At 36.8% G+C, this 19,463-nt stretch overlaps 1 protein-coding gene across 1 annotated transcript; it reads left to right on the top strand.

Annotated features, from left to right (window-relative positions):
• The first annotated feature begins 317 nt into the window (after nt 1-317).
• Nucleotides 318-19,215, top strand: LOC139722873 (uncharacterized). The gene is made up of 3 exons (XM_071634154.1): nt 318-837; nt 10,836-10,908; nt 15,390-19,215. The coding sequence occupies exons 1-3, from the start codon at nt 796-798 to the stop codon at nt 15,758-15,760; spliced, it is 486 nt and encodes a 161-aa protein (XP_071490255.1). The 5' UTR covers nt 318-795; the 3' UTR covers nt 15,761-19,215.
• Nucleotides 19,216-19,463: the final 248 nt, after the last annotated feature.

Below are 19,463 nucleotides of genomic sequence, written 5' to 3'. Positions count from 1 at the left end.
ACGATGTGAAGCTTCAAACACTTATATTGTTCTCATGTGATTTTTATAAGTATTAACAAGAATGATGAAACTCTTGTGATTCTCTTGCTTTAAATTTCATGACATGCATTCGAGTAGACTTGATCATGGAGAAAAGAAGTGCCCTTTAATTATCGGGCATACAGCTTAAAACTGAGTCGTATTAATATCTACTTGAAAGAAGAGCAGATTGCCCATTCAAGTCCGCTCGCTCACGTGAAATCGCTGGTATATAGAGTAATCAGATCCGGCGACGTCTCAGCCGCTCGAAACGCGCAACAGTGACCGCCTGAGGCAGCGCGGCGTCATGGTCGGCAGAATGTTACACAGTGGGTTTTGAATGTCCACGTAGAGTATTCATCTTGTCACAAGATTGTCTATTCTCTGTCCCAGATTACAAGAGGGAAAAAATGTAATGAAGGACAGTACCTGGGCATGTGACAGATAGTGACAGCGTGTAATGCCACGGGGACTCGGCTCAAAAGGAAGCGGCTATTATACCATCTGGCTCTGCGCAAGGATTCAGCGAAATCACGGCCTTTCGCTGCCATTCTTCGGAGTGTGTCTACCAGGGTGGTCACATGAATTAATCACACAGTATACGGAAGTATAGTGGAATGAACGAATCGACCAAATCTGGAGCTCACACTCAGGTCGTCGCTACATGAATGTGCTGCTAACGAAGTACTTGGGGTTTTCTTTGGGAACGGAGCCAGTCATCTATTTTTTGTTTGTTCGTAGTTAGTGTTGTTGTTTTTCCACACCCAGGGTCTGACAATGAGCACTGTAGCGGAGCTGGAAATAAATGGAGAGATTTTCGTGAGTATGCGATATATATATATATATATATATATATATATATATATATATATATATTGGATAGATATCTTCGTCAAATTCTGTCAATGGATAATTGATAGAAATGGTATATACAATGTAGGAGCCATCCTCTCTTACACTAACGTATACTCTACGAGGAAAACGTAGACACTAATTTCTCTGAATTAAAAAAAAAAAGTCACTGTAGCGCTATTCAGAGTCGGTATGCCATAATTGTATATGTGCTTCTTTAAATGCATTAATTATCATTAACAGACACACTCCAACACACCCACCTACCAGCACTCATGTGTGTGGGTGTGGTGTGTGTGCGCGTAATGATGTGTGAGTATGTATGTAGGCCTAACTCTTACATTGGTGTTGAATGTATTTGAATGTACTTGAATGTGCTTAAGACTAATGTGTGATCAATACCCTTTTACAACACAAAATAATGCTCCCATGCACACATACTTAATGCTGATGCATACGTGTCATAAATTTATTTATAGAATATTGCTTCCCGACAATGTGAAGAGGGGTGAGCGGGAAGGGTTTTTCGTTTTTGTTTTTGTCCTTTTATTAACCATATTCGGGATAGGGGTTGGGGAAGGGGGTTGATTTCGTCGGTACATGCTTTGTTTTGTTTTGTTTTGTCTTGGTTTGTTTTGTTTTGTTTGTTTTTTTTTATAAGTGTTGCTGTCTAGGATAATGTGGGTGCGTAAAAGGTACATTGTTGTGTAACATAGATTCGCGCTGCACTTACAAGTCTTTGGTAGCGAATCAAGCTAGATAGCGTGGGCCTTTTGTTTTTAACGCGTTCATACAACGACCTGTATACCTAGACTGGATGGGGGAAAGAAAAGGCCACTGTCGCGCATGGCTGATGGTCTGGGAAAACACCAGCTGACGGGTTGCCGCTTGCCTAGTCACCCTAGTGATATAATTAACGTGTGTCCAGCTATGCTGTTCGTGTCGTACGCACCCGTGCCTATCTACCGTTTTTACAGTTGATTCTGAGAGTGACGTATGTGTGCGACAAAACACGTATTCGGTATACGTCACAGGTATATTTAGGCTTAGCTCCTGTAGAGTGTCACAAAACATATCAGGCAACGCACACACAAATACGGTATTATAGTACTTGACTGTACACAAACACACACACACACACACACATGCACACAATCATGTGTACAAAAACAATATATGTTTAATATATGCATTTACGCAATGACGTGATCACTGCTACATAATGCACGTATTTGCATGCATCTATGCATTATAGCTTATGCTATTAAAAAGCGTAGTTAAATGTACCTGGTCCAAATCACGATCTTCAAAGAGTGGAAGGCCATCATCCTAAAGTCATAAATCTTCATGGAGTGGAAACACACCTCATCCGGTTCCCACGTAAAACGATGAGAAAACTTAATTGTGACATGCACATAATCACCGTTTAACGTTTAGAGCAAATATTCTGTTCCGTATCGCCTCTGATGTTCATGTAAACATTTTGACTTTACGATATTAGAATGTATGATATAATTTGAGTAATGTCATGTCGATCATGACTACAAAATACATTATCATAATTCAACGAGCATAAATCCTGTAATCTCATTGATCATTCACCCACTGAATATACTCTTTGATTCCGTGAATGAGGTCATTGTAGTAGAATGCTTGATTTCATATTTCGCAAAATTCTTTAATTATATTTTCCATGAAAACATTGTAAATGAGATTACTTTACAGGACTCATCTAACATAAGTTTATAGATCTACCTCCACACTCATCCACAAGGAATATGGCACGAGACCGCAGACATTTTACCTATTGTAAGAGCCAATAAATTATCACTGAATCTTCAGAAAACTAACTACTTGTTTTTCAGTAAGTCTATAGAAGTTTTACGCACAGATATCATCTTTGATGACGTTCATTTAGAGCGTGTATCACATACAAAGTTTCTCGGTATTACAGTAGACGATAAACTTTCGTGGAAGCCTCATATTATTAATATTAGTAAAATAATTTCGCGTAATATTGGTATTATTAATAGACTTAAATCTCATATCCCGTTGTCTTCTTTGCTGACGTTGTATTTTTCATTGATATTACCTTATTTAAATTATGGAATTTTAGCATGGGGTAGTGCCCATCAAACTTTATTAGATAGATTATTGTTATTACAAAAAAAAGGCACTTCGTATCATTTGTGGCGTTTCTCCATGTTCCCATGCAGATCCATTATTTGTTAGATATAAGATTTTAAAAATCAAAGATTTGTTTTTCTTTCAGCTGGGTCAGTTTATGTTTAATTATAACACAAATGCACTTCCTAGCATTTTTGATTCAATGTTTCCACGAAATCAATCTTTTCATAATTATCCCACCAGGCCATCAAATGAGTTTCATTAACCCCTTCTGAGAACGTTATTAGCTCAAAATACATTTATATACAGTGGCCCTAGATTTTGGAATTCTTTAAGTTGTGATATAAAAAAATCTTTATCTTTGAATTCAATTAAGCGTAAGTTAAAAAAAAATTTGTTGAACTCATATTAAGCTATATATGATTCATTACCTAGCTGGTCTTTAATAGCCTAAGGGTTCATCGTCAATCATTGATTTCATCATTGTGTATTTTTTACATTATCTTATTTGTATAAACTTTGTTCGGCTGATCGAGCTGAAACACCTCAATTCCCTCTTCTGATCCAGATGTACAGCGTGTTGGCTTTTCCTTTCACTTCCTTTTTCTTTCTCTCCTTTCTTTCCATTGTGCTTTTGTGTTTTATTACTGACATGGTATACCCTACTGTAAAGTCATGTAAAGTCGTTGTGTTTCTACTGTCTTGTTCTGTCCTGTCTTGTTCTCTCCTGTCTTTGTAAAAAAAAAAAGTTCAATGTATTCACAAGAATCCTTTGAGTGGTTCACAATTTACAAGCATGCTTTTCAGTGAACCTCTCAGTTCTTTCTTTCTTTTTTTCCCTCCAAACATAACTTTGTATTTTGCCGATATGCATGTATGATTTCGTATTTGTTAAACATTATCTACCATGTAAAGTCGAATACATGCCTATGTTATATCTTCTGATTCATTTCGTGTTATGTTTGACGAAAAAGAAAGAAGGAATGAAATAAATGAAATGAAAATGAAATGAAATGAAATGTATTATCTATTTCATAAACAAGCAGGGGCTAACTACAATGTATATAACTCTCTCTCTCACTCTCACTCTCTCTCTCTCTCATTATACAATATGTATATATATACATATATATAGTGCACACGCTCCGCGTATTGACAGTACTAGAAAACGCAATAAAAAAAGAATATATATATATATACATATATATATATATATATATATATATATATATATATATATATATATATTCAAGTAGGGAGCTGGAATAGAGAGCTCTTCATAAATATCTGAAACGAGTTTTGCTGGCGATGAATTGAAAATGGTAACGTTTTTAAAAATTTTCCACTGACCACGTTGAAGTATTATTATCGGCGTATAGTGTGCGCGTACGTGCGTGATTGCCCGAACCTTGATGACACTTGACCTTTTTAAGTGCCAAAATATCCGGGCTTGATTCGATGTTTACATTCAGAAACAATGTATAACGAATTGCTTAATCCTAAACTTTGCACCCTTGGCTCAATTCCTTAGAAGTGGTGTCCCACACCATCCGTATCATTCGAGTTTCTGTACATATAGTGATGGTATTGTTTTTATTTACATGACACGAATGTATTTCACTCCAACTCCAATCTTCCCACCTCCCTGGATCTACAAGGTCCCGCACAAGTTTTCAACACTGAATTAGTGCTCAGCAGAGTCGGGGCTGTGTGGTTCAAATGCAGCAGAAAGTAATCGCCAGATCTGATAAAGGATAAACTTTATAATGGTTGTTCTTGTTATTGTTGTTGTTGTTGTTGTTGTTTTTTGGTGTGTTTTTTTTTTTGGGGGGGGGGGTTCAGATGAATAAATGATATGCAAAGGCCACGAAGAAACACAACTGAAAATGAAGTGTCATCAAAGACAAATATATTGCTTTTTAGCTAATTCTGCTTAATCAAAATTTGAGATATATTCATAGTAGTGTAGCATCATTATTGTAAGTTATCAAAGTAACTGATATCAAACTCTTGTACAATTTGTGACCGTGCACCTCAAAACGAACATAAAGTCGCACACACTGATTTTGCATGAGGACTGAAAATAAGTGACATGGGTCAACCTAGCCGAACTTGACTTTTTCATATTTTTTGAAAGAGCGGGTCTTCTTTTGCATTATGCTAAAATTTGGTATAATAAAACGGGCAGGAAAGTGTGTTTTTTTAGCAGTTTATCTCGATCATTTTTGGTAGAATAGTGTGATTAGATGTGTCTTTAGAATCCCTTTTTCATTTCTGAAAAACCTTGTCCACACTCTTCACTTTCAACTCTAATAACTTTTGAAAGGATAGTGTTACTGCTTTGAAAGTTGGCATTAATTATGGACAGAATGTGTTAATGAGGCATATTAAATTTCAGTTTAATCTGATAATGCCTTCATTGTTGTTACTCTGGTGGTTTACTTCCTGTTTTTTGTCCCATTCATCACACAGCCAGCACGGTTTGGTAAAGATTAAGCGCTTGAATAGGCACTGGACTTCAGAGCCTCTTTTCTCAGTTCACACTTTTCCTGAGTTTGTGCTTTCTTTCCAATATTTAGATAGTTTAGGAGAGTCCATTTGATTTGAGCTATACATCATTTTAAAGCTTAAAGTCTTCTCTTTCAGAATATGGTCTTAACTAAAAATTCATGTCTGGCGAGTTTTTGTTTGTTTTGAGGTGCAGGGTCACATTTGATCATGTTTCTCTTTAACGATCGATTATCCACGTCGCTATTTCTCTCTCTCTTTCTCTCTTCAGTTTTCCGCTCTTAACCCAGCTAGATAATATGATAAACTTTCCTGACGTCATCTTAAAACTTCATTATACGGCCTTGAATTCTATGATACATCCCAACGCAGATATTTATTTCATAGCGAGCTGAACGTAAAATATTGGTAAAGACCTGCAAGTCCCCGTACCTATTCTTTGTTTCGTTCGAAAAGAGCCGTTAAACCAAGTTGCTGTTTATTGTATGTGTATACTTATGCTAATTATTTGGCAGCTGTGGAATAATTATGCGCTGTATGCCACTTTTTTATGTGTGAAAGTGTTGTGTTTTCTTTCCGTTATTGTCATGTATGATGTATATCCTTTTCTGACCTAGCGTGAACGTCTCATCCGGCAGTACTTTTTTTCTTTTGAAAAACAGAGGAAACATAGATTCTAAGGGGACAATGCATGGTGCATAAATTATTTCCTTTTATCCTATGGCTGACTAACATTAAGTTGCTACAAGGCCATCATGATTTGATTACGCCGTGGCCCTTCAATTTGTTTGTTAATGTATTCCTTCAGCGTTCTTTTTTCTGCCTGATTATCATACATAAAAGAATTGAATTACTCGAGATCACACAATTTTCTTTGATGCCAGTAAATGGATTATGCATGATGAGGATGACCACACAGAGAAAAATCAAATAAAATGAGATACTCGCATGATTTTTTCCTTCTCATTATGTTTTTCTTTCACTTTTTTCTGCTCCTCCTTCTCCTTTTTCCTTTCTCTGCTTCTACTTTATCTTCTTCATTTTTGTTTTCTAGGCATCCTTGATAAAAAGGAACAAAATAATGGAATCACAACTCAATAGGAAAAGTGGCCTGAAGAATAAAGAAGGCGTTACCCACTGCCCGCGTGAAGAGAAAATGTCGTGCATTTTGCATGAGATCTATGTGTAATTACCACATCATAGAGGCAAATTAGGTGGTATGAAAGGGTTTATCACGATAGACATTAATGTTTTATTATTTATGAATTTTCATTTGATTTCAGTATCCTTCTTGGTACAACGTGAGAGGAAAGATCCATTCCATTCAAAATATGAAAGTTGGATTTTATAGAAAAGTTCGCGCTCATCAGTCACAGTTAATGATACTTTATATCAAACTGATGGCTCTTAGGTTTCATGACCCATCTCCGAAGGAAAAAAAAAAAAGAAGCGTAATAGGGATTTATCAGGGTTGGTCCGCTCTAAATGTGAGACATGGAATTTGTGGAATAATTCATCTTTATTGTACACAGATAGTTCTTTTCATGGGGGATTTTGTGTGACTTTTCCATTTATTTATCCATTTATTCCGTTTTATTTTCACACAGTAGCCCTTTCAGTTAAAAACAAAAGCTCATTTACAAAGAGGCCCTGAAAAAAAAAAAACAATACAAAATACACACGAAGTTACATACAAGAGTACAGTAAATAAAATAGTAATAATAATAATAAATTACAGCAAAACTTATTTCACAGAAAGGCTTGGAAAACATTTTCCACCATTTACAACCTACACAATACATCAAAAGGACCTATTATGATACCCGTCCGGCTGACACAAACTACCAAATCAATGCGTTTTCCCCTGCGAGCTTCCTAAGATCTATTTGTATAAAAGGTCGGTGCACCCTCCCCCCCCCCCCCATCCCCCATCCCCCCCCCCCCCCCCCACACCGTTCGAAACGCTCTTCCCCGTCCAGTAGTGGGCAGGAAGAAAACCCACTTGATGACCGATAGTGCCCCCAACAACCTACCGTCTCTACAAGTCGCATGTTTGTTTGTTTGTTTGTTTGTTTGTTTGTTTGTTTGTTTGTTTTATTTTATTTAATCACTCGATAAAATGCCCTCGATCAGCCTGGTAAGGTTGCTTTTCAGAGAGGCCGTGAATACAGTGTTACAACAACAACAACAACAACAAAAACAGCTGCACAACAGTTAGCAAATCAATCAAAGCAAATAAAAAAAAAACAAGCATAACATAATAAAATACATGACAACATAGCAGAAACTAGATACCAAGAAAAAGATTTATAGACATAACCGCTAAATACAAACGCTACAAAAGAGGGTGACACAAACTGGTTTACGAAAATTCAGACAAATTAGCTCAAACATTGTTATGAAATCCACACTAACACACATACTCGAACATTCTTTTAAAAGCTTTCAAATTACTTATTTTTCTTACATTTTCCGGGAGGTTATTGAATATCCAAAAACTGGCGTAAATGCATCCAAATTTCATGAATTTTATTCTAGGTTTTGGAAGTGTGATAATATTGTTTGAACTACTTAAAAAGTATTAATCTCTTTTGTAACTATTTTTTGACAGATAAATGGTGACAATAATTGATGTAATAATTTGAAAATGAATATTGCGACGTTTTTCCCAACGGTTACTAATTGCTTCCACGCCAGATAATTCATATAACGCTCTACTACTGAAACGATTATCTAATAACAAAATGGTGCGGAGAAGTTTATAATCGATTGGGAAAATACTATCGTATATGGCAGCCACGATCGGACATACATGTACACGATACAAAGTCACTATACACACTCGGTCGTGATTTGGCAAAAAGGTGTATGTCTGAAAAATATCATGTTTTTGGTTTTTACCATTTGGGGGTTTTCGATGCCGAAATTTTCACGTGACCAACTTTCGTAAGTCATCGATCTCTGTATCATTTTATCAGTTTTCCTACTTTTGATTTGGCAAAAGGGTGTATCTGTACATACACTCTTGACATACCTGAATAGAATCTGTCGGCGCACCCCCATTGCTGACAAATCACATTTTTGGTTACCAACTTATAAAAGATGACTATTTCACCAACTATGCATACAAACGTATATGGCGTATGTCTACCGTAAGACATCACTAACGATTGTAGCAGGCATAATGCTCACGTTTTACCTTTGAAATCTTAACAAAAATATATGATATCTTACCACATATCAAAATTATTAAAATTATAATCATATAATAGTACAAGTACACATAACACTTCAACTATTATATTTGAACGTGATACTGCCACTGCCGCTAATATTATAACCGGTCAATAATGGAGAGAATTTTGCATTTCATTTTATAAGGAAGATAATGAATAAGTCTTTCCCTACGACAAAGTGATGGAGCTCGGTAAGGTCTACCTTACTGAATAATCCATCAGTTCTTATTGAAGATACTTCATTGCAGATGGTTTCATGTTGTAGCTTTTTAGATTTTTTTGTTCTTCATTCAGTGTCAAGTGATATGGTTGGAAACATTTGTTTTTAAGCCATTTATCACATATCATTGACTGTTTCACTTGCACAACTACAAGAGTTCTATAATAGCTGATCCTTTTACTCGCAGCGTATTTGGGAAGATTAAAATAATTGTTTCTGTCTTAAATTGGCATTTGGGTTTTTCTGATTCTGTGGAAATTTAACGGCCTTAACCAGTTTTATTCCAATCTTCTCCAACATCAAAGGATACGACGTAGAATTCATTGTTACTTAGTATTACGGACAAGATAATAATTATTTCTCTTCAGCTAAATCACTCCGAAACTCGATCTATTAAAGGTACTGTTTACCTTTGAGAGCAGTGATTTAGAAAGTGTTCAAGATATCACTTTTGATGCCTATGTGCAGGTCAGTTGCATCACAAAACACCCTTCTATAATACAATTTTTGCAATGAAGCCTAAAATAAAAGGAGATATCACTATTTTTCTCATTATACCATAACTGTAGACGGTTTGATCTGGAAGCATTTTTATTATAAGTATTGTTCACATTTTGTATATCTAAAAATACCTAATATCAGTTATACTGGTTCAAATTTTTACATTGGTTGTTTCTATCCGTAACTCACATTTTAGAACTATTTTGAAACACTAATATGCTGGGTTTTTGTTTCAGCTGCAAATGGTAAATAATGTCTTTATAACTGTCATAAAAACTGAAACCAGTTATTGTCTCTTAAAGGGAATTCAACCATAGAGCTAGTATACAATGTCCAGGTGAAAATTCACTAATGAAACCGTACTATATACTACACACATACACCACACACAATCATATAGTTCTTAAGTTCTCCCGTTCGAGAAGCTGAAATTCCCGTATGCATTTGCACTGAATCTGTCAACTTTTTATAGTGAATGATTTAGTTGTAACAATCCCAGCTGCACAGGAAAAAAGAAAATCATGTACAGTAATTAGATGGCTATCAGTTTAAGCGGAACAGTTGTCACGCTGTGATATTGCACGTTTATTTAGTCATATTTTCTTTTATTTGTCTACTTTCATATTCAACAAAGAATATAAGTGTACATAACTTTTAATGTAAAAAAGTAATATCCATATTCTACACAATCTATCGAAATATAATGTAAACACACAATAAATCGTGAAGCCTAGATGCAAGATATCTACTGAATAATCTTAAAAACTTATGAGGGTGAAGTTCCAAATTAACTTGTTGAAACAGAGATGAAAACAAAAGAGATTAGAACATGTTTTTTGCATAACAAATGGACATGATGGTTCCAAATTGTGGTTGCACATTTTTTTTTTTTAGTTTCGTGTAGTAGGTATTTACTATTTAGGGAGCTGTATACCTGCAAACTTATCGACCTAAGCATGATTGTTATTTTATTTTCGATACTTATTTGTTATCATTAATGGAAGAGTTATGATATGAATGCATCATTACCTCAGTTTAATAATAAGCGTAATTGCTGACAGAGATACACTGTATTATGATACGTGGAAAACACATGAAACTTCAGAATTTCATAAGTTTCTTTAAATACATGCCGTTTTCTTTCTTTTTTTCTTTAGGATTTACCATCTTGTTATGATTTTTTACTTAACTCTGATTAACAGCCAACTTACAAATGGAGCTGCGTGACACGCAACGAGGCCAATTAATTTGCACCAAAGATACATTGAAATAATTATGCTGTATATATCTTTCATGATTATTATGACTATTGGGAATGATCAATGTTTTAACATGAATATTTTTCTTCCTCCTTTATTGCAACCCCTCCAAAGGAACAAATAGACAGAGAAAGGGACGCGGAAGACGACCAGAAGACAGACGATGGCAAGACACAGGTGGAAAGTGGTGAGAAAAAGCAAGTTATGTAACAACGCCACCAATAAATCTCTACTAGGGCCCAAACAGGTAAATAATTCCCCATAGAGACATGTGTTAAAATTCAAATTTAAGAAAATTCTGGAAAATAGCTGGAAGAAATGGGGTGTTTCATCTTCGCTAACCTGAATAAGTTTTCATCCATCAAATTTCAGAGGCGGGTTCTTCAGCTCAAACTCTGTCCAAGGGTCCGCAAAACCAGACTACGAGTTCTGTCACTCAAAAAATCACTTATTTTCTGTACATGCATCCAATGAAATGTAGTCCCTTCAAATTCCATGAGAAAAGCTTTCACCTTCCAACCAAAATGTAATTTGTAGAGGAATCCATACTCAATATCTGCAGCTATTCAGTTTTTTGCCAAACTGCATTATTGATTGTTAAATATTTTTTCTTCATCTATTTTGGTATCTTTTGTGAAGGGGTTTTGGACATTCCATTTATTTTACAGGTGTGAGCGCTACTACAATGATTGCATTATACCCTTGTATGGGGGGGGGGGGGCTGTGGCATATTGGATGATAGTGTTCCTGTATAGTGGATAAGACTTCATTATTCCCGCCGCGCTTTCGTCCTTACGGCAATTCCGCGAAAAAATGTTACTTTCCCTAAAAATCCTAAATCTGCAATGATTTGAAAAATATATGAGCTACAGGGACAAAATGTCTGCAAATAGTGGTGCCACACGATCTCACGTTCTCCCGTTTCTCGCAACTCTCGGTATAAGCCAGTTCGGAGATAGCTCATGTGCACATCAGTACAAATGACCTTTAATTTTCTCAGTTGGTTAGGCACTTCACTCAATTCAAAGCGACATAATGCAGTAGCTTGCCCAACATAGCAATTTCAGGAACTCGTATTCTAACAAAGAATGAGCCTGTGTAGATGAAGTGACCAGAATGGTTCGTCAATCAACGCTTCGGGAAGCATCTATTTGATTGTGCTGTTTTGAATACATTAACAAACTTTTTCTTTTAAATTGCCAAATACATGGCTTGTTGTCAGGTGGATGTACCGGCAGTCACCATTTATAAGGATTCCATGAATAATCATAGCGTTACAGATGCTTATCTCAGTGAAATTAAAAACCAACCAGTCTCTCGGTACAAACGACCTTTTTCTGCTCATGCTCAAACTGGAACTCCGAACTGGCTTATTGGCGAGTTAGTCTCATTTCTCAGCCCAAGGCCTTGTAAAGAGGCTACTCTCTCCCCTGCTAGCCTCCATATCCTGACCTGATTACCACTGTCTGGTTACGTGAACCTATCCCATGAAGATTTAATCAGTTGATGATCACAGGAAGGATGAAACGAAGTAATTGGAGTGAAACAAACAGAGCAAAAAAAAAATTAATACAGGAAAAAAAAAGAAGAGGGAAAGGGGAGAAGGGGAGGGAGAGAGAAAGAAATGAGGTGGGGGTGGGGTAAAGAAGAGTTAAAAGACGCGTAGAGGGGGAAAGGGAGAGGGGAAGAGGGAGGGATCGACTGTATAGCTTGTTATCAGTGTCACACATATAGCCAATGATAGCTAAATCTAATGAATAAATTACAAGATGCATGGAACACGGAGCAGAGGAATCGTATTAGGAAACTCAAAGGGAATAACAGATAAACAGTGTAGGCATAGTGGGGGGGGGGGTAAGAGGCAGAGTAACGAAGAGAGAATGGATAAGTGAAAGAGGGAGTGTATTAGAGAGTAGATGAAAAGAAATGGAGGTGGAGTGAGAGAGGGACAGAAATCAGAAAGGACAGAAAATCAGGCTACGCATGCCGTGCCACGTAAAGAAAGTGGTGTAGCAGGTGTTTCTTAATTACGACTTCATCAGCAGAATCTGGCCGATGTCTTAATATCTGACTGCACTGCAAGGACGGCACAGGTAAAATCATGACTTTCAAGGTGGAAAGGTGGTTTAAAGGAATTCGTTAAATCGCAGGTTGATGGTATCACGTTCAATGTTGAATTAGATTTTGTGTGTAGAAGTCGTTTCCGACGAGATTCTAAGAGGCGACTTGTTTTAAGTGTGCCCGCTTGTGTGTGTGTGTGTGTGTGTGTGTGTGTGTGTGTACTACATTTTCGCTTGCGATTGTGTGTATGTGTGAGAGACATGTGCATTGTGTGTGTGTGTGCGTACGTTTGTGTAATTGTGTGTTTTCATCATGAATGTGTGATAGTGACTAGCTGTGTGTGTTTGATATGGTTTTGTTTCTTTGTACTCTTTTGTAACCATTCCTCTTCCTTCTCTTCGAAGAAGCATGTGATCACCATTAACCCTTTACATGCCACATTCATTTTACCTTCCATAGGTTTGTGTTTGAAATTTATGAACATTAGACTCATCAACTCAGAAAGGGTTAATCAAAGAAAAAAACAGACAGACGAACAGACAAACAAAAACATAGCATGGACGCTGCGAACATAATTGATCATTCAAGAAGTGAACGGCTACCGTCTGATGGGAAATTGGACATAACGTAGAGAAACGACGGCCACTATAAAATGTTATTTATTTGAAAATTTTGTAGAGTAACACTACATCACTTTGTCAAGTGTTTGTGGCGCGCAACTTTAGCTACTATTTATATCCAAACGTTGCAAACGTAATGTTTTTAATATTTAATATGAAATTTAATAATAATATAATACGATCATTTTCACGTCTTGCGTGGTAAGTCGTTGATGTCACCTAAACAACAGTCGGCGATAGGAATGCAGCCTGTGTGGTATTTCCGACGTATGCCATATTATTCTCCGAGACTACAAGCACTGATCTTTGTAGTTACGTGTAAATGAAGTACCTTACATAGATGAAAATACTACTCTTTTTGACGTGAGAAGCAGGAAAAAAAATGCAAACAATCAACACAAACAACACATCATCCAAATTCTTTCAAATACAATAATCAGCACCAAAAAAAAATCAATGTGGTATAAACTATACAAAGTATATGAACACACTTTTGAAGCGGAAACGATATAAGCAAATGCATAACCTAGGCCCCTTTGTTGAATCGTGTTAACGAAATAATTGAGTAGATAATGACAAGAAAGTTACCAAATCTTAAGACCTTTTATGTTGCAATGATCCCATCGTCAAACCACTCTCCTGGATATTCTGAGTTATACTAAATTTCCCCTTTTTTGACACGAAATCAAAAGGAAATAGACCTTCCCATCAATAATCTTGCAGTATCAGAGCAGCAATGACTACTTAGGAAACAGGATACAGGGCCTACTGAAAAAAAAAAAGTGTCCCACAGTGTGTTCACAGAGTGGTCAAATAGGTGATTATGTGAAAAATTTAACAGTGCGGAGATGATTTTACATTGTGGTCTGGTTTTCACAGAGTGTTGACAATCATGGTTATGTTCTGTGTCACACGGTAAACTGATGATTCACAATGTCTTCACACTGTTAAAACGCTCGAATTTAACAGTGTGAAAAGATATCACAGTGTGTTCACATTATATCCACATTGTATTCACACTGTATTTCTCACACTGTGGGACACTGCGCTCTTTCCAGCAAAATACCTATAATACTCCAGTGGGAGAATTGTACGGTCGTGACGTAAACGCCTCTTTCAATATGCTTGAGTTAATTAAGTAATCTATTGAAACCTTTCGATTCCATAACTTTCTATGTCGTGTCCGACTTTGTTGAGACAATGGTTGATTTTGCTCTTCTTATCGAAGTGCACATGCCTTGCTGTAGTCATGCACTTTATAATAATCTATAAAAAGAACGCACTCAACTGAAGGAAGGTCATGACTAGCACTTTCAAGTAGTGCTTTTATTCGGTTCTGTCATATTTCACACTTTTATTTATTATGAACTTAAAGGAGACCTCCGGATGATTTTCAGACTTTTACATTTGAACAACTATATTAGTTATTTTGACATGACTAACAAAATTTATAGTGATTGAGATGAGGAATAAGAATGTTTTCAAAATTTATAACAAATTGCAATGAACAAGGATGATGACACGGCAGCCTCACCATAAGAAGGGATGAGTTGGGGCTCAAGGAAGCAGAACAAAAGAAGGCATACATAGATTCTACGCAGTTGAACTTGTTAAACAAGCGGTATTGTAATGGAATTACATTGCTACATTTCTGAAATATGTGAAGCTCCAATCAGTGCCTATGTCATCAACATTGTTCAGTGTAATTTGTACTCAAGGGCCATATATATTGCATCTACTTTCGTGATAAGCTTTTACATTTTAAATTGTAATTCAATGAATTTGATAGCTGTGCCCAGGGATATGTTATTTTGAAAATAAAGAGAAAAGAATCAAGCGTATTAAATTTAAGTATAAATATAGATGGTCAGGTCACCGGAAAGACCCTTTCGAGGTATGTATTCCTATTCCAAGAAACCGCTTTATTTCATTATTTTTTTTTCTCTCTCTCCCTCTGCCAATCCCTGCATGTAAATCTCTTTCGTAGAGCTATCATTACCAGCCGAGCAGTCCCGACTGGACTCGGTGAAGAAATTGTCTTCGGGAATCTACCACACCGCTTCGGACGCCCTCGGCTACGGTATGGACAGCGTCAAGAGAGCGGCCACGGGGCTCGGGGCCGGGCTCACGCGGGCCGGCCAGAATGTCGCCGACAAGATTCAGAAGTCGCCGAAGATCCCGAAGTCGATGAAGAAGCGCACGGAGATCGACGACCTAAGCTCCAGTGGTCTGCTGAATGACAGCGACGACGATGACGACAGAGAGGGCGAGAGTTCCACGCTGGTCTCGCGGAAGAGCTCCAAGGAAATGGCGGCGAGGAAGAAGAGACAGGACGCCCTCAGGAAAGAAAGAGAATGACGTCATTGCCCGAGTAAGTGGTGATGCACAGTTCTTTTCCTGCTCAAAGGCAGTGTTACATCTAGGCGCACGACTTCATGTAATGGTTGCCCCTGTCAGAAACACGAGTACTGCGAGTTAACGGCTGAACGTATGTGTAGGTTGGGTTGATATACTCAATTCATGTGTCCCAATGTTGTCAAAATCACTTCCAATGCGAACCCTTGATTTGACAGAGATTTCAAAAAAAAAACAAAAAAAACGAGAGAGACGTCGTATATCGTGTGGACTGAATATAGCTATTCATCACTTTCGAGTAAACGGCTGAACATGATGCGGGGTTGATAAGTAGGCCTATTATACTCAGCTTACGTGTTTCATATGTAATATCAGAATCACTTCGAATGCCAATCCTTTATTCGGCAGAAATTGGAAAAGAGCTGCAGCTGTATAGCGTGTGGACTGAACATCGCTAATCACCAAGTTTGGCTGGTAAAATTCACGTAGGGCCTAATTCTACGTCTCATTCACATTATTTTTACACCAATATGAACCAAACATTTTGGTTGTAATACACGTAAACTCATTCCAAATAAGCAGGAATGTATTTGACGTGAACGAATGTACTTGGTGGTGGTTAGACGAGAATCGCTTTTCTCAGTACGGTCAAACTTTCTTCGTAACTAAGGTAATTCGTCACGCAGACGATACCAGGTGGCAGGTATAGCATTAACTTACTTATATTCCAGACCAGAAGCGCACTTCCATTTTATGAGCGGCCAAACGTGCTGACGTTAATCTTCCATCTACACCAAAGCCAGTCCTGGCTTGCATGCTTGTTCTGTGCTCATTCTGTTCTATTGCCTTAACGAAAGAAGACTCCATCGCATTTCTTCATTATGTTCAGGTTGAGGTTGCAAGATCGTTTGTCGGTTGGTTGTTGTTTTTTTTTTACTATATTTGTAATTCAAAAACTGATGATTTTTTTTTTATATATGAGGGACCACACTCTCGCTCAATGTAGACTGATTGGTGATTATCCTTGCAGAAAAAAAGAAGATATATGTTATTGTATAGATGTTAATGCAGAGTGTAAAAATTGTAGAAAATTCCCATGAATTATACGATCTCTACCATTGCACATTGAACATTTAAGGTCTTCCAGATCGAATTGAATGCTGGAACTTCACAGAGCCTTCAGACGCACCGTTGCCTATATCTCATTGTCTTTGATAGAGAAACGAAAATGTTTCTACAAGTATCGTAAGCTCCGGTTCTGATACTTTGTTAAGGTATCGGTTTTGATTGATGATGTATATGTATATCTTTATTCCTCTCAGTACTGTGTCTTTCACCTCTATGTGGTCCTACTAAGAGTTATTTCAGGTGAGAGTAGTGTACTTGGTATTTGTGGCAATCTTTCAACGAATAATTATGATAATGATTACATAGTACTACACATGGCAGGTGAAAACATTACATCTATGGTATGAGACAAGCTTATGAAACAAGTTTTTTTATTTCTATAGCTTTGGAAAAAAATCGTAGAGTCAACGTCTTTGCTGCTATTGTTTTCTTATTAAGTCGATTTTATCTGTTATGTAGAAATATTCACTAGCATTGGACCGTGTATAGTTAGGTATACACTCATAGTCAGTAGAGTAAGTATGTCAGCCTTTATGAGAGAATAGACGATATATCATTGTGCCAAAAGGAAGAAATCGGGAGAGAGAGAGAGAGAAGGACAAACTGTAAGCGGATTAATATTTCCACGTTGCTGTAAAATCATAATGATATGGAATTTTATCATTGTTACTGTTATTTGACGCTTCATGAGAACTACTTTACGTTAATCAGAACAATCGATGAAAATAGGTTATCATTGATAGTTTGTTTGTGCAATTTCGTTTGCGACAGTGTGGGTTACCAGGGTACAGAAACAATTACTTATATCAACCTAGATATTCAATATTTCATTACTGATATTCACAGGGCTTTTTATAACCAACATTTGCCTTCTTACGCATCCATTTTTAACCATACTCTGTAGAATTCTTGTATAGAAAAGAAACTCTCTCAGTGTTATTACTAATAGACTAATGTACATTATCGTTTGAAATTATCAAGACTGATTCAGGTTTATAGAAACATTCAGCGATTTCATCATTGTTTCTGTGGTCTATCTTTATTTACTTATTTTCTTAATTCCTGATTATCGTAACTAACTTGACGTATCGGTTGCATGGATTTCGTTAACTTTTAACCATTCTCAGAACCTATACTAATTTCTTAAGACACTGGTTTTCAACATTTTGTTGTGTATGATGAACGTCATCAAAAAGAAAAATGGATCGACGTATACAAGCTTTCGAGATATTTGACAAAATTTCAGTAGAATCGGATCACCTGTTTAGCATCTGATACTATATATGCGTTGTGCTTCTAAGCATTGTTCTACAATATCTTGAAAGACTACAAGTCAATTTTGTTGTAACAAGTAACAAGTATTTACTTTCTTCGACGTGATGATTAAAAGGAAAACACAGATCAGCCTGCAGAGTAAAAATGTATAGTTCATGCAAGCAGGCATGCTAGACGTATATGGTTGTCAGTAACAGTTGTCGAGTCGAAAATAAATTGAAATAATATACTGTACACTGATAGAAAAATTTACATCGAATCCATTCTCTCTGGTTTGTGATCTCAGTGTTTGAAAACTTCTTTATTCGCGTACTCATGAGAAAGGTAACAGCATAGTGTACATACACTGTAAAGAATAGCTATTTATTTGTATCGATTTGCTCCTAGAAGTTGAAGTTGGTACATCTTCATCGTATAGATGCAATGTTTTTGAACATTTTAAACCTGCAAGATATTTCCGGACCTATCTAGAAAGAGGTGGTCTATACGACCAGATCTATATACTCGTTTCTTCCATTCTATAACCACGCCCTTGTAAATACGAGTGGTTTGATATACTTATTTAATGATCCACTGATAATTGTGTGTGTGTGTGTGTGTGTGTGTGAGTGCGTGCGTGTAAAAAATGCGTGTGTATGAGTGTATGTGTGTGTGTTTGTGTGCGTACTTTCCTTTACACTAATAGAGTACCAAGGTGTTGATGTCACATTTTTTAATAGCTTGGATTGGAACCAGGAACCAGGTGCGAGCATGGTTACCAACAATAAAGGTGAAGTTGTTTGGAATCGGTTTCCATGGTGACGAATGACTATGACATTATCCTTTGTTACTCGATATTACTTTCAGTATTTCCCACATGGTTTTTCCTTTGCCACACCCCTTCTTTCCTCTGAGGATCTGTAAAGTAACGAATTAATCCATTCAAATGTGCCTATATACTCAGTACACTCCAATACCAGTACTCGGAACACTGTCACCATGACTGTAGACATGTATTAGTTGTTGCCGTAATTGGAAGGCCTATAGAGCAGGGTCCCATTTCATAAAAAGTTGATATGATGGCAACTCTTGCTGGAATGACAATTGTCACGGTTATGACAAGAATCCAGCTTCCTGATTGGTTGATGCTCTGGGAAGTTGCCATTCCAGCAAGAGTTGCCATCCTAACATCTTTTATAAAATGGGGTCCAGGACTCGGCTTTCTTGTTACTGAAGAGAGATTTCTATAAAGAGTTTGGATACGGAATACCTTTTCGGTCACAAATTATTGTTTGCATACATAGTTTAAGTCTGAGACTTCGTG

The sequence above is a fragment of the Diadema antillarum genome, unplaced genomic scaffold (genome assembly GCF_040938485.1).
Source record: "Diadema antillarum isolate AM-2024a unplaced genomic scaffold, OU_Dant_1.0 scf00000174, whole genome shotgun sequence".
NCBI classification, from domain to species: Eukaryota; Metazoa; Echinodermata; class Echinoidea; order Diadematoida; family Diadematidae; genus Diadema; species Diadema antillarum.
This window is presented reverse-complemented; position numbering and strand designations above follow the sequence as displayed.